The following is a 16,456-nucleotide window of genomic DNA, read 5'->3' on the forward strand; positions in this document are numbered from 1 at the left end:
GATGGAGAGAGAGTTGTCTGCTCCATGTAGTAACCTAGTGATGGAGAGAGAGTTGTCTGCTCCATGTAGTAACCTAGTGATGGAGAGAGAGTTGTCTGCTCCATGTAGTAACCTAGTAATGGCGAGAGAGTTGTCTGCTCTATATAGTAACCTAGTGATGGAGAGAGAGTTGTCTGCTCTATATAGTAACCTAGTGATGGAGAGAGAGTTGTCTGCTCCACATAGTAACCTAGTGATGGAGAGAGAGTTGTCTTCTCCACATAGTAACCTAGTGATGGAGAGAGAGTTGTCTGCTCCATGTAGTAACCTAGTGATGGAGAGAGAGTTGTCTGCTCTATATAGTAACCTAGTGATGGAGAGAGAGTTGTCTGCTCTATATAGTAACCTCGTGATGGAGAGAGAGTTGTCTGCTCTATATAGTAACCTAGTGATGGAGAGAGAGTTGTCTTCTCCACATAGTAACCTAGTGATGGAGAGAGAGTTGTCTGCTCCACATAGTAACCTAGTGATGGAGAGAGAGTTGTCTATCTGTTTGAGATCGAAGCATCTGGGGCTCTCCCTAATCGTTCCTCATTCCCTTGAGATCTAAGCATCCGGGGCTCTCCCTAATCGTTCCTCATTCCCTTGAGATCTAAGCATCTGGGGCTCTCCCTAATCGTTCCTCATTCCCTTGAGATCTAAGCATCTGGGGCTCTCCCTAATCGTTCCTCATTCCCTTGAGATCTAAGCATCTGGGGCTCTCCCTAATCGTTCCTCATTCCCTTGAGATCTAAGCATCTAGGGCTCTCCCTAATCGTTCCTCATTCCCTTGAGATCTAAGCATCTGGGGCTCTCCCTAATCGTTCCTCATTCCCTTGAGATCTAAGCATCTGGGGCTCTCCCTAATCGTTCCTCATTCCCTTGAGATCTAAGCATCTGGGGCTCTCCCTAATCGTTCCTCATTCCCTTGAGATCTAAGCATCTGGGGCTCTCCCTAATCGTTCCTCATTCCCTTGAGATCTAAGCATCTGGGGCTCTCCCTAATCGTTCCTCATTCCCTTGAGATCTAAGCATCTGGGGCTCTCCCTAATCGTTCCTCATTCCCTTGAGATCTAAGCATCTGGGGCTCTCCCTAATCGTTCCTCATTCCCTTGAGATCTAAGCATCTGGGGCTCTCCCTAATCGTTCCTCATTCCCTTGAGATCTAAGCATCTGGGGCTCTCCCTAATCGTTCCTCATTCCCTTGAGATCTAAGCATCTGGGGCTCTCCCTAATCGTTCCCCATTCCCTTGAGATCCCATTGGCTATTTCAACACGCACGCTTCTCGATCAGGGATGCGTAGGAGGGATCATACATTAAACATAGGTGTTCTCCCGTGTGTGCTGAGTCCTGCCAGACTCTGCTGAGTAAGAGGGTAATGCATGGACACAAACAGCCACTCACATATGTATCCTCCCCATCTCTCCCCTCTCTCCTTGCCTCAGCATTATAATGTGGTGATGGGAGTGTAATGCTGGGAAGTGTAGGCATAAGCAGACTGGAATGTACTTACTTTGGGAGCCAGAAAGTGGGAAGACTTGTTTACAACCCACTTGGGTAGTGAACCTGGGTGAGGGAAGAAGAGAGAGAGAGATTTCGATGTCACACCATGGCATGTCATCCAGGGTCAAATAGCTCAAGGGTGATTTACAGATAATTAGTTGGCGAGATAATCAGAGTTTTAAGATCTTAACAGAGAAAAAGCAATACATTGAGAGAGGGAGAACGAGAGAGAGAGAGAGAGAGAGAGAGAGAGAGAGAGAGAGAGAGAGAGAGAGAGAGAGAGAGAGAGAGAGAGAGAGAGAGAGAGAGAGAGAGAGAGAGAGAGAGAGAGAGAGAGAGAGAGAGAGAGAGAGAGAGAGAGAGAGAGAGAGAGAGAGAGAGAGAGAGAGAGAGAGAGAGAGAGAGAGAGACAGAGAGAGAGAGAGAGTGAGATGGAGAACGAGAGAGAGAGAGAGAGAGAGATGGAGAACGAGAGAGAGAGAGAGAGATGGAGAACGAGAGAGAGAGAGATGGAGAACGAGAGAGAGAGAGATGGAGAACGAGAACGAGAGAGAGAGAACAAGAACGAGAGAGAGTACGAGAGAGAGAGCTTCAGAGCCACCCAGACGAGGCCTCCCACCCCCCTGCCCCCCTCCGCAGACCCACACCTGGAGGAGCCACAGCCCGGAAGGCAGAGTTACGCACAGGCTGTGAGAGGAGCAACTGGCCCAGCCCCCACCAACCAAATGAGTGTACATAGTCAATGGTAGGCTGAGAGGGGACTCTTTTGGTAGGTACACCTACAGCTCATCCCTTGGCAGCAGCACTGTAGACTACTTCCTCACCGACCTAAACCCAGAGTCTCTCAGAGCCTTCACAGTCACCCCACTAACACCTCTCTCAGACCACAGTAAAATCACAGTGTATCTGAGAAGAGCAGAACCCAACCATGAAGCATCACAGCCCAATAAATGAATTACATGGTACAAAACACACCTATAGATGGAGTGCAAACAGTAGACATCTACCAAAAAGCCATTAGTAGCCCAAAAATGCAATCTCTCCTAGACAACTTTTTAGCCTTAACATTCTCCTTCAGCATGAAGGTGTACATTTGGCTGTTTGGAACATACACTTCATATTTGTCAAATTAGCCTCCTTGGCTAATTTAAAGAAACATAAGAGCAAACCAGAAATAACAGATAATGAAAAATGGTTTGATAATGATTGAAAAAGTCTAAGAAAGTTATTGAGAAATATATCTAATCAAAAACAGAGAGAACCAGACAACAACAATATAGGCCTTCAATATGGGGAAACACTGAAGCAATACAAACACACCCTAAGAACACAAAAGGAACAGCACATTAGAAATCAGCTGGATGGAATTGAGGAATCCATAGAATCAAACCACTTCTGGGAGAATTGGAATAAATTAAACAAACCTCATCATGGGGAATTGGCTCTCCAAAATGGGGATATGTGGAGAAATCACTTAGCAAACCTCATCATGAGGAATTGGCTCTCCAAAATGGGGATATGTGGAGAAATCACTTAGCAAACCTCATCATGGGGAATTGGCTCTCCAAAATGGGGATATGTGGAGAAATCACTTAGCAAACCTCATCATGGGGAATTGGCTCTCCAAAATGGGGATATGTGGAGAAATCACTTAGCAAACCTCATCATGAGGAATTGGCTCTCCAAAATGGGGATATGTGGAGAAATCACTTTGCAAACCTCTACAGCAATATAACAAAGAGCCCAGAACAAAAATATATTCAAGAAAAATTACAAATCCTTGAATCAGCAGTCAAAGACTATCAGAATCCTGTGGATTCCCCAATTACAGAAGAATACTTATTGGAAAAACAATGCACTCTCCAACCCAAAAAGGCCTGTGGTGCTGATGGTATTTTAAATGAAAGATCAAATATACAGACCACAAATTGGCTATACTCAAACTCTTCAACATTATCCTCACTGCAGGTATTTTCCCCGATATTTGGAACCAGGGATTGATCACACCAATCTATAAAAATGGAGACAAATTTGACCCAAATAATTAGAGGAATTTGCGTTAACAGATACTTGGGGAAAATTCTCTGCAGTGTTATAAATAGCAGACTACATCATTTCCTTGACGAACACAACGTCCTGAGCAGAAGGCAGATTGGATTTCTAAACAATGATCATACAACAGACCACATTTACACCCTCCACACTCTAATTGACAAACAAGTAAACCAAAACAAAGGCAAAATCTACTCGTGTTTTGTATATTTCAAGAAAGCACTTGATTCAATTTGGCACGAAGGTCTTTTTTATAAACTAATAGAAAGTGGTATTGGAGGGAAAACATATGATACTATTAAATCAATGTACACTAAAAACAAATGTGCGGTTAAAATTGGCAATAAGCAAACAGACTTCTTCTCTCAGGGACGGGGAGTGAAACAGGGCTGCCCAATAAGTCCAACACTATTTAACATCTACATTAATGAATTGGCAAAAACATTAGAAGAATCGGAAGCACCTGGTATCACCCTACACAACACTGAAATCAAGTGTCTGCTGTATGCAGATGACCTGGTGCTGCTGTCTCCCACTAAAGAGGGGTTACAGCAGCACCAAGATCATCTTCACAGGTTCTGTCAGACCTGGGCTCTGACCGTTAACCACAGGTTCTGTCAGACCTGGGCTCTGACCGTTAACCACAGGTTCTGTCAGACCTGGGCTCTGACCGTTAACCACAGGTTCTGTCAGACCTGGGCTCTGATCGTTAACCTAAAAAAACTTTATATAATGATATTCCAAGAAAGGTCAGGATGACAAATATAAATTCTATTTGGACACAGTTCTATTAGAACACACCAAAAACGACACATATCTAGGACTAAATATCAGCAACACAGGTAGCTTTCACATGGCTGTGAATGAGCTGAGAGACAAAGCAAGAAGAGCATTCTATGCCATTAAAAGGAACATTAAAATCCAATTCCAATTAGAATCTGGCTCAAAATGTTTCAATCAGTTATAGAACCAATTGCTCTATATGGCAGTGAAGTGTTGGGTCCAATCTCTATTAATGAATTCACCAAATGGGACAAACATCCAATTGAAATACTGCATGCAGAGTTTGGCAAGACTGTATTGCAAGTGCAAATAAAAGACAGTACTGTGCCAAGGCTTTCGACTCTGTCAATCACCATATTCTTATCGGCAGACTCAGTAGCCTCGGTTTTTCGGATGACTGCCTTGCCTGGTTCACCAATTACTTTGCAGACAGAGTTCAGTGTGTCAAATCGGAGGGCATGCTGTCCGGTCCTCTGGCAGTCTCTATGGGGGTGCCACAGGGTTCAATTCTCGGGCCGACTCTTTTCTCTGTATATATCAATGATGTTGCTCTTGCTGCGGGCGATTCCCTGATCCACCTCTACGCAGACGACACCATTCTATATACTTTCGGCCCGTCATTGGACACTGTGCTATCTAACCTCCAAACGAGCTTCAATGCCATACAACACTCCTTCCGTGGCCTCCAACTGCTCTTAAACGCTAGTAAAACCAAATGCATGCTTTTCAACCGATCACTGCCTGCACCCGCATGCCCGACTAGCATCACCACCCTGGATGGTTCCGACCTTGAATATGTGGACATCTATAAGTACCTAGGTGTCTGGCTAGACTGCAAACTCTCCTTCCAGACTCATATCAAACATCTCCACTCGAAAATCAAATCAAGAGTCGGCTTTCTATTCCGCAACAAAGCCTCCTTCACTCACGCCGCCAAGCTTACCCTAGTAAAACTGACTATCCTACCGATCCTCGACTTCGGCGATGTCATCTGCAAAATGGCTTCCAACACTCTACTCAGCAAACCGGATGCAGTTTATCACAGTGCCATCCGTTTTGTCACTAAAGCACCTTATACCACCCACCACTGCGACTTGTATGCTCTAGTCGGCTGGCCCTCGCTACATATTCGTCGCCAGACCCACTGGCTCCAGGTCATCTACAAGTCCATGCTAGGTAAAGCTCCGCCTTATCTCAGTTCACTGGTCACGATGGCAACAGCCACTCGTAGCACGTGCTCCAGCAGGTGTATCTCACTGATCATCCCTAAAGCCAACACCTCATTTGGCCGCCTTTCGTTCCAGTACTCTGCTGCCTGTGACTGGAACGAATTGCAAAAATCGCTGAAGTTGGAGACTTTTATCTCCCTCACCAACTTCAAACATCAGCTATCTGAGCAGCTAACCGATCGCTGCAGCTGTACATAGTCTATTGGTAAATAGACTACCCATTTTCACCTACCTCATCCCCATACTCTTTTTATTTATTTACTTTTCTGCTCTTTTGCACACCAATATCTCTACCTGTACATGACCATCTGATCAATTATCACTCCAGTGTTAATCTGCAAAATTTTAATTATTCACCTACCTCCTCATGCCTTTTGCACACATTGTATATAGACTCCCCTTTTTTTTCTACTGTGTTATTGACTTGTTAATTGTTTACTCCATGTGTAACTCTGTGTTGTCTGTTCACACTGCTATGCTTTATCTTGGCCAGGTCGCAGTTGCAAATGAGAACGTGTTCTCAACTAGCCTACCTGGTTAAATAAAGGTGAAATAAAAAATAAAAAAATAAAAAAACTCAAAATAACGCATGTAGAGCAGAATTGGGCCAATACCCCCTCCTCATTCGAATAGAAAAAAATAGCCATCAAATTTTACAACCATCTAAAAACAAGTGACCCCAAAACATTCCATCACACCGCTCTACAATGTCAAGAGATGAAACAAGAGAAGAGTCCCCTCAGCCAGCTGGTTCTGAGGCTCAGTTCACTAACCCAAACCAATCCCATAGAGCTTCAGGACAGCACTCAGAAAATCTGGCCCAACCAAATCATCACAAAACAAAACTAAAAATATATCACCTATTGGAAAGACACCACAAAAAATCTAAGTAAACTTCAGTGTTATTAGGCTCTAAACAGACAGTACATGGTGGCAGACTATCTGACCACTGTGACTGATAGAAAACTGAGGAAAACACTGACTAGGTACAGACTCAGTGAGCACAGTCAGGCTATAGAGACCGGTCGTCACAGACAAACCTGGCTGCCCAGAGAGGACAGGCTGTGCTCACTCTGCTCCAGGGGAGAGGTAGAGACAGAGCTGCATTTCCTACTACACTGTGACAAATACTCAGACATAAGAGAATATTTCTTTCCCAAAATTATAATTCAATACAAAGAATTTGCAACTATAAAAGATGAAGAAAAAATCAAATATTTACTGGGTGAAAAGCCTAAATGCGCAGTTTTGGCAACCAAATGTGTCCTCCTGCCACAACCTGAGGGACAGCCAGTGAAAAGTGCAATGTAATGTCAATATTATTTCCCATCTTGTTTTGTTTTGTCTTTCATACCATGTCATGTGTCTCCTCAGTCATGTTGACACTGGTCTACTACCAGGTCATGTGTCTCCTCAGTCATGTTGACACTGGTCCACTACCATTGCTTTAATGTATTGTTGCTCTCATTAATATTGTTGTTGCTGTTGTTGTTAATGGTAATCCCATGTCCACTACTACTATTATTATTGCTGTTGGTCCCACCATTTATTTATATATAAATATATTTTATATATATATATTTTTCTATATGTATACTTTGACAATGTGCGTAATAATGAACTTGCCATGTCAATAAAGTAAATTGAATTGAATTGAGAGAGATGGAGAACAAGAGAGAGAGAGAAATGGAGAACAAGAGAGAGAGAGAAATGGAGAACAAGAGAGAGAGAGAGAGAAATGGAGAACAAGAGAGAGAGAGAGAAATGGAGAACAAGAGAGAGAGATGGAGAACAAGAGAGAGATGGATAACGAGAGAGAGAGAGAGAGAGAGAGAGAGATGGAGAACGAGAGAGAGAAATGGAGAACGAGAGAGAGAGAGAGAAATGGAGAACAAGAGAGAGAGAGAAATGGAGAACGAGAGAGAGAGAGATGGAGAACAAGAGAGAGAGAGAGAGAGAGAGAGAGATGGAGAACGAGAGAGAGAGAGATGGAGAACAAGAGAGAGAGAGAGAGAGAGAGATGGAGAAAAAGAGAGAGAGAGAGAGAAATGGAGAACAAGAGAGAGAGAGAGAAATGGAGAACAAGAGAGAGAGATGGAGAACAAGAGAGAGATGGATAACGAGAGAGAGAGAGAGAGAGAGAGAGAGAGATGGAGAACGAGAGAGAGAGAGAGAAATGGAGAACGAGAGAGAGAGAGAGAAATGGAGAACAAGAGAGAGAGAGAAATGGAGAACGAGAGAGAGAGAGATGGAGAACAAGAGAGAGAGAGAGAGAGAGAGAGAGAGAGAGAGAGAGAGAGAGAGATGGAGAAGAGAGAGAGAGAGATGGAGAGAAGAGAGAGAGAGAGAGATGGAGAACAAGAGAGAGAGAGAGAGAGAGAGAGAGATGGAGAACAAGAGAGAGAGATGGAGAGAACGAGAGAGAGATGGAGAACAGAGAGAGAGAGAGAGAGAGAAGAGAGAGAGATGGAGAACGAGAAGAGAGATGGAGACGAGAGAGAGAGAGAGAGAGAGAGAGAGATGGACGAGAGAGATGGAGATGGAGAGAGAGAGATGGAGAACGAGAGAGATGGAGGATGAGAGAGAGAGATGGAGAACGAGAGAGAGAGATGGAGAACGAGAGAGAGAGAGAAGAGAGAGAGAGAGAGATGGATGGAGAACGAGAGAGAGAGATGGAGAACGAGAGAGAGAGATGGAGAACAAGAGAGAGAGATGGAGAACAAGAGAGAGAGATGGAGAACGAGAGATGGGGAACGAGAGAGAGATGGAGAACGAGAGAGAGAGATGCGGGACCGTCCCTGTCCTACAGATCCATAGTTACTATGGCGATTTCTGTTGAAAGAAGGTCCTGAGTATGAATCATTCATTAACTCTCCAAGCACATTAACCACCTGGTGGCTCCTGAGAGGACGGCTGATAATAATGTCTGGAATGGAGTAAATGGAATGGTATCAAACATGTGGTTTCCATGTGATTCATACCATTCCATTGACTCCATTCCAGCCATTACTATGAGCCGTCCTCCCCTCAGAAACCTCCACTGAGTCTTGTGTGTATTACCTTTTGGGTCCACGTGTGCCAGGTAGGTAAGAGTGCAGTGGTTCGGTCCGTGGCTCTGGATCAGGTAGCCAGTCTGGATGGACACAGCTCGTACCATGTCCTTCTTTGGGGGGTATTTCTACAGGAACAGTGGAACAGCCCTAGTTAGCACAGAACACCCCTATCTGAGGAAATGGTCTCAACCACTGACACTAGGTTCAATTGCTGTAAATACAATTGACTCCAGATATTTGGGTTTGTTTATGCATGAGTGCACAATGCAGCCATAACATGCCGTCATGACTTCCGCCGAAGTCGGCTCCTCTCCTTGTTCGTTCGGCGGTCGATGTCACCGGCTTTCTAGCCGTCGCCGCTCCATTTTTCATATTCCATTTGTTTTGTCTTGTTTCCATACACACCATATTCCATTTGTTTTGTCTTGTTTCCATACACACCATATTCCATTTGTTTTGTCTTGTTTCCATACACACCATATTCCATTTGTTTTGTCTCGTTTCCATACACACCATATTCCATTTGTTTTGTCTCGTTTCCATACACACCTGGTTTTCATTCCCTAATCACACTGAATGTATTTAGTCCTCTGTTCCCCTCCAGGTCTTTGTGTGAAATTGTTTTGATGTTATGTGGGTATTGTTACACGCCAGACTTTTGTTAATGTTATGTGTTTTGGGCACGTTTTATGTACTTATGTGCTTTCGTTTGGACCGGAAGGAAAAGTGCGACTGTTAACGACACTCTGCTCTCCTGCACCTGACTTCGCCTTAACACATGCAAATATCCAAAGCAATTCAATCAAAATGAATTTAAAAAATGATGAACTGCCCTGCACTTAAACAGAGTTTAAATTTAAAAGATTATATTCACGTACCAAGAGTTTAATGCACAAAGTAATATATATTCTGGAGGGGTAAAGTGATTCTCTCTCCAATCACTGTAGATCTACAGCTCTGTCATCTGACCATGTCTCGTCCAATAACCCTCACCTCCCACTAAACTCAATAACTCTCACCTCCCACTAAACACAATAACCCTCACCTCCCACTAAACCCAATAACCCTCACCTCCCACTAAACTCAATAACTCTCACCTCCCACTAAACACAATAACCCTCACCTCCCATTAAACCCAATAACCCTCACCTCCCACTAAACCCAATAACCCTCACCTCCCACTAAACCCAATAACCCTCACCTCCCACTAAACCCAATAACCCTCACTAAACTCAATGTGAGAAAAGTAGCTATGTTTGTGTGGATGTTTTGTATGTGGATGTATGTTGTTCTCTATCGTGTCTTGCAGGTTTGTTGAGTGTTTGCGTGTGTAAGCTTACAGCAGCAGTAGTCACGTGAGTTTTCCACTTAACATTGATCACTCACACACACACAGCACACAAGAGAGAGAGAAAAAGAAAGAGAAGCATGTTGAGTGCTTCCTTCTAGACAGGATGCCTCGATCTCGCCGTCTTCCTCCACTGGGCAGAAAAACAACCACAGCATGTGGGCCTAATTCCAAACCAAACCGTTATCCCCTTCCTTTCTGCCCTAGGTGACTTGTCTTGTCAGGTCTGATTGAACAGGAGAAAGGAGATTGACTCCTCCAATAAGCTCAAGTCAAGGTTCTACCATCTTGCTTTCAACTTCTCAAAGGTCCTGAAGGACAGATTCTGAAGGACAGAACGGAAGGAGATACATTTTCAGTTTGGCATTGAGCCACTGTACTGTCTGAGTGATCTAACCCGGTGCTACCACTGCCCTATCCAGCGCACACACACACACGCACACACAGGCTTTGTCCAGCATTAGCAGTGTCAATAAAGCTTTATTCAAATGCCAGAGGATTATTTAACCAAATACAATCTTACTAAAGTGAGCAAATAGTCCACTTCAACACACATTTAAACACGTGACACACACACGACACACCTTTATCAAACTGCACCTACGTAGACAAACACAACCAGTGAAGATACTCCAAGACATGTTCATTTAAATAGAGTGGACAGTCCCACTGTAGCATTTGTTTCCCAATGACGTCAAGGGAGACTAGGCTTCAGGTCTGTTCTCTTCTGTTTCTACCTGTAGAGCATCACACAACCAGTTATAGTTAGAGTTATAGTATAGGAACAGGGTTGGAGAGCCCTGAGGGAGAAGGTATAGTACAGGAACAGGGTTGGAGAGCCCTGAGGGAGAAGGTATAGTACAGGAACAGGGTTGGAGAGCCCTGAGGGAGAAGGTATAGTACAGGAACAGGGTTGGAGAGCCCTGAGGGAGAAGGTATAGTACAGGAACAGGGTTGGGGAGCCCTGAGGGAGACAGTATAGTACAGGAACAGGGTTGGAGAGCCCTGAGGGAGACAGTATAGTACAGGAACAGGGTTGGAGAGCCCTGAGGGAGAAGGTATAGTACAGGAACAGGGTTGGAGAGCCCTGAGGGAGACAGTATAGTACAGGAACAGGGTTGGAGAGCCCTGAGGGAGAAGGTATAGTATAGGAACAGGGTTGGAGAGCCCTGAGGGAGAAGGTATAGTACAGGAACAGGGTTGGAGAGCCCTGAGGGAGACAGTATAGTACAGGAACAGGATTGGAGAGCCCTGAGGGAGACAGTATAGTACAGGAACAGGGTTGGAGAGCCCTGAGGGAGACAGTATAGTACAGGAACAGGGTTGGAGAGCCCTGAGGGAGAAGGTATAGTACAGGAACAGGGTTGGAGAGCCCTGAGGGAGACAGTATAGTACAGGAACAGGATTGGAGAGCCCTGAGGGAGACAGTATAGTACAGGAACAGGGTTGGAGAGCCCTGAGGGAGACAGTATAGTACAGGAACAGGATTGGAGAGCCCTGAGGGAGACAGTATAGTACAGGAACAGGGTTGGAGAGCCCTGAGGGAGACAGTATAGTACAGGAACAGGGTTGGAGAGCCCTGAGGGAGACAGTATAGTACAGGAACAGGGTTGGAGAGCCCTGAGGGAGACAGTATAGTACAGGAACAGGGTTGGAGAGCCCTGAGGGAGAAGGTATAGTACAGGAACAGGGTTGGAGAGCCCTGAGGGAGACAGTATAGTACAGGAACAGGGTTGGAGAGCCCTGAGGGAGACAGTATAGTACAGGAACAGGGTTGGAGAGCCCTGAGGGAGAAGGTATAGTACAGGAACAGGGTTGGAGAGCCCTGAGGGAGACAGTATAGTACAGGAACAGGGTTGGAGAGCCCTGAGGGAGAAGGTATAGTACAGGAACAGGGTTGGAGAGCCCTGCGGGAGACAGTATAGTACAGGAACAGGGTTGGAGAGCCCTGAGGGAGAAGGTATAGTACAGGAACAGGGTTGGAGAGCCCTGAGGGAGAAGGTATAGTACAGGAACAGGGTTGGAGAGCCCTGAGGGAGACAGTATAGTACAGGAACAGGGTTGGAGAGCCCTGAGGGAGACAGTATAGTACAGGAACAGGGTTGGAGAGCCCTGAGGGAGACAGTATAGTACAGGAACAGGGTTGGAGAGCCCTGAGGGAGACAGTATAGTACAGGAACAGGGTTGGAGAGGGTACAGGGTTCTAGACCAGGATACTCTCTCCCTGTACATGTTTATACTTACAGCATGTTTGACAGAGTAGTTCATGATGATGTAATCACTGCCAGTGGGCAGCCAAGAGCGCAGCGTGATGACGTCACGGTTCCTCAGCGGCTTGGGACACTTCCCTAGACACAGACGAGGAGGAGCCTCATTAACATACACACACTGAATATGTGCGTGCGTGCGTGCGTGTGTGTGCGTGCGTGTGCGTGCGTGCGTGCGTGTGTGTGTGTGTGTGTGTGCGTGTGTGTGTGTGTGTGTGTATGTACGTGCGTGCGTGCGTGTGTGCGTGCGTGTGTGTCGTACAGGAGTAGTAGCCCACGTCTGCGTTAACAGTGAGTTTTCCGATGTCGAAGGTTTCGATGACGTTCGCGTCCCATTTCCTCCGGTACTCGATGTCATGGAGAACATCGTACATGGTCTCAGCTGGCACGTTCTTACACGCCATCCGACACTGCAGGAGAGACACACACATTTAATAAATAGTCAACACACACACTCAAACACACACACACACCTACCGTTATTTGACCTAACACACACTTGTGTGTGTGAGTTTGTGGGGTGGGGGAGGGGCAGTTTAATAGTAAAACCGTGGGCACAACGTCAGGCTCTTAAAAAGTGAGAGCACACACACCAGTGGCCTGCAAAATTGCCCTAGAGTAGCGCCATCTCCATGGTTACCTCAGCCAGGGGAAGACTCCACACCACAACAACACAGACAGAAGATAGGGGAGTGGAGAAAGCCATAGACGGCACTACTTTTAACCCCAGCTACACGGGGATAACCCAGACCAATAGCAGCGCACTACCTGTCAACAGCCTTGTGGGTCTGTGTTTGGAGGAATGAGCTGTGTGTGTGTGTGTGTGTGTGTGTGTGTGTGTGTGTGTGTGTGTGTGTGTGTGTGTGTGTGTGTGTGTGTGTGTGTGTGTGTGTGTGTGTGTGTGTGTGTGTGTGTGTGTGTGTGTGTGTGTGCACGTAGGTCTAAGGAATTAAAAGTCACAAAGGAGCTGAGAGAATAATGGAGTGATTGTGTCCGCGGGGCAGATTGAAACAGGAGAAGAAAAAAAGAGAGGGAGGGAGAGAGAAGACATCACTGTAATTCTGTTAAAGTCATTCAGTATACTCCTCTACTGACGAGGACAGGAGAGACAAATGTCTACTGTTTGCTGATGATATGGTGCTTCTGTCACCAACCAAGGAGGGCCTACAGCAGCACCTAGATCTTCTGCACAGATTCTGCCAGACCTGGGCCCTGACAGACCTGGGCCCTGACAGACCTGGGTCCTGACAGACCTGGGTCCTGACTGTAAATCTCAGTAAGACAAAGATAATGGGGTTACAAAAAGGTCCAGTCACCAGGACCAGAAATACAAATTCCATCTCGACACCGTTGCCCGAGAACACACAAAAAATACATACCTCGACCTAAACATCAGAGCCACAAATCAAAATCAAATCAAATTTTATTTGTCACATACACATGGTTAGCAGATGTTAATGCGAGTGTAGCGAAATGCTTGTGCTTCTAGTTCCGACAATGCAGTGATAACCAACAAGTAATCTAGCTAACAATTCCAAAACTACTGTCTTATACACAGTGTAAGGGGATAAGGAATATGTACATAAGGATATATGAATGAGTGATGGTAGAGAGCAGCATACAGTAGATGGTATCGAGTACAGTATATACATATGAGATGAGTATGTAGACAAAGTAAACAAAGTGGCATAGTTAAAGTGGCTAGTGATACATGTATTACATAAGGATGCAGTAGATGATGTAGAGTACAGTATATACGTATGCATATGAGATGATTAGTAGGGTAAGTAACATTATATAAGGTAGCATTGTTTAAAGTGGTTAGTGATATATTTACATAATTTCCCATCAATTCCCATTATTAAAGTGGCTGGAGTTGGGTCAGTGTCAATGACAGTGTGTTGGCAGCAGCCACTCAATGTTAGTGGTGGCTGTTTAACAGTCTGATGGCCTTGAGATAGAAGGGGTTTTTCAGTCTCTAGGTCCCAGCTTTGATGCACCTGTACTGACCTCGCCTTCTGGATGATAGCGGGGTGAACAGGCAGTGGTTCGGGTGGTTGATGTCCTTGATGATCTTTATGGCCTTCCTGTAACATCGGGTGGTGTAGGTGTCCTGGAGGGCAGGTAGTTTGCCCCCTGGTGATGCGTTGTGCAGACCTCACTACCCTCTGGAGAGCCTTACGGTTGAGGGCGGAGCAGTTGCCGTACCAGGCGGTGATACAGCCCGCCAGGATGCTCTCGATTGTGCATCTGTAGAAGTTTGTGAGTGCTTTTGGTGACAAGCCGAATTTCTTCAGCCTCCTGAGGTTGAAGAGGCGCTGCTGCGCCTTCTTCACGGCGCTGTCAGTGTGAGTGGACCAATTCAGTTTGTCTGTGATGTGTATGCCGAGGAACTTAAAACTTGCTACCCTCTCCACTACTGTTCCATCGATGTGGATAGGGGGTGTTCCCTCTGCTGTTTCCTGAAGTCCACAATCATCTCCTTAGTTTTGTTGACTTTGAGTGTGAGGTTATTTTCCTGACACCACACTCCGAGGGCCCTCACCTCCTCTCTGTAGGCCGTCTCGTCGTTGTTGGTAATCAAGCCTACCACTGTTGTGTCGTCCGCAAACTTGATGATTGAGTAGGAGGCGTGCGTGGCCACGCAGTCGTGGGTGAACAGGGAGTACAGGAGAGGGCTCAGGACGCACCCTTGTGGGGCCCCCGTGTTGAGGATCAGCGGGGAGGAGATGTTGTTGCCTACCCTCACCACCTGGGGGTGGCCCGTCAGGAAGTCCAGTACCCAGTTGCACAGGGCGGGGTCGAGACCCAGGGTCTCGAGCTTGATGACGAGCTTGGAGGGTACTATGGTAACACAGGTAACTTCCACAAAGCTGTGAACGATCTGAGAGACAAGGCAAGAAGGGCCTTCTACAACCACCTAAAATGAATCGATTCCCAAACTTTACATTCCAAAGCCATCAACAACAGAGAGATGAACCTGGAGAAGAGTCCCCTAAGCAAGCTGGTCCTGGGGCTCTGCTTCTGTCACCAACCAAGGAGGGCCTACAGCAGCACCTAGATCTTCTGCACAGATTCTGCCAGACCTGGGCCTGACAGACCTGGGTCCTGACTGTAAATCTCAGTAAGACAAAGATAATGGGGTTACAAAAAGGTCCAGTCACCAGGACCAGAAATACAAATTCCATCAAGCAAGCTGGTCCTGGGGCTCTGTTCACAAACACAAACAGACCCCACAGAGCACCAGGACAGCAACTGCAACACAATTAGACCCAAGCAAATCATGAGAAAACTAAAAGATAATTATTACATTGGAAAGAATTAACAAAAAACAGAGCAAACTAGAATGCTGTGGCCCTAAACAGAGAGTACACATTGGCAGAATACCTGACCACTGTGACTGACCCAAATTAAGGAAAGCTTTGACTATGTACAGACTCAGTGAGCATAGCCTTGCTATTGAGAAAGGCTACCGTAGGCAGACCTGGCTCTCAAGAGAAGACAGGCTATGTGCACACTGCCCACAAAATGAGGTGGAAACTGAGCTGCACTTCCTAACCTCCTGCCAAATGTATCACCATATTAGAGACACATATTTCCCTCAAATTACACAGATCCACAAAGAATTCGAAAACAAATTCAATTTGGGTGAAATACCAGCGTGTGCAATCACAGCAGCAAAATGTGTGACCTGTTGCCACAAGAAAAGGGCAACCAGTGAAGAACAAACACCCTTGTAAATACAATTGATATTTATTTATTTTCCCTTTTGTACTTTAACTATTTGTACATCATTATACCACTGTATAAAGACAATGACATTTGAAATGTCTCTATTCCTTTGAAACTTTTGTTATGTTTACTGCTCATTTCTGATTGTTTATTTCACTTTGGTTTATTATCTAGTTCACTTGCTTTGGCGACGTAAACATATGTTCCCCCTGACAATAAATCCCCTTAAACTGAATTGAGAGAGAGAGAGACATGGAGAATGGTGTTTGTGAACCGTCAATTGACAGAGTCCTGTGGGCCAGACACTGCATGCTCACGGTCACATGATACACGACCTCTAACCTGATACACACACCCTCCCCTCTGCATCAGACTGCACTACAGTCAGCTGCTGTGTTTAATCCAACATTCCTCCTTGTCCCAGTCTACCCCCCCCCTCCCCAGGCCTGGCAAAGCTCATCTGTTCTGCT

At 45.6% G+C, this 16,456-nt stretch overlaps 1 protein-coding gene and 1 long non-coding RNA gene across 6 annotated transcripts in view; one reads left to right on the plus strand and one right to left on the minus strand.

Moving 5' to 3' along the window:
* Positions 1 to 16,456, minus strand: part of LOC118378261 (START domain-containing protein 10-like) — a 34,171-nt gene that overhangs the window by 9,422 nt on the left and 8,293 nt on the right. For both annotated transcript variants that reach the window (XM_052463191.1, XM_052463261.1), the window contains exons 2-5: positions 12,517 to 12,664; positions 12,232 to 12,335; positions 8,647 to 8,764; positions 1,533 to 1,585 (exon numbers count right to left, since the gene is read on the minus strand). In XM_052463191.1, the coding sequence (XP_052319151.1) occupies positions 1,533 to 1,585; positions 8,647 to 8,764; positions 12,232 to 12,335; positions 12,517 to 12,664 (423 nt within the window). The remainder of the gene's footprint in view (positions 1 to 1,532; positions 1,586 to 8,646; positions 8,765 to 12,231; positions 12,336 to 12,516; positions 12,665 to 16,456) is intronic.
* LOC127907585 (uncharacterized) lies at positions 10,731 to 12,218 on the plus strand. Of its 4 annotated transcripts, none has more exons than XR_008065012.1 (3): positions 10,731 to 11,455; positions 11,661 to 11,824; positions 11,989 to 12,218. It is a non-coding gene; the product is annotated as an uncharacterized LOC127907585 (long non-coding RNA). The 4 variants fall into 4 exon arrangements; XR_008065071.1 differs by lacking the exon at positions 11,989 to 12,218 and having other exon boundaries at positions 10,731 to 11,250; positions 11,333 to 11,455; positions 11,661 to 11,927; XR_008065079.1 differs by lacking the exon at positions 11,989 to 12,218 and having other exon boundaries at positions 10,731 to 11,209; positions 11,333 to 11,455; positions 11,661 to 11,927.

This window comes from Oncorhynchus keta, chromosome 1, assembly GCF_023373465.1.
Source record: "Oncorhynchus keta strain PuntledgeMale-10-30-2019 chromosome 1, Oket_V2, whole genome shotgun sequence".
NCBI classification, from domain to species: domain Eukaryota; kingdom Metazoa; phylum Chordata; class Actinopteri; order Salmoniformes; family Salmonidae; genus Oncorhynchus; species Oncorhynchus keta.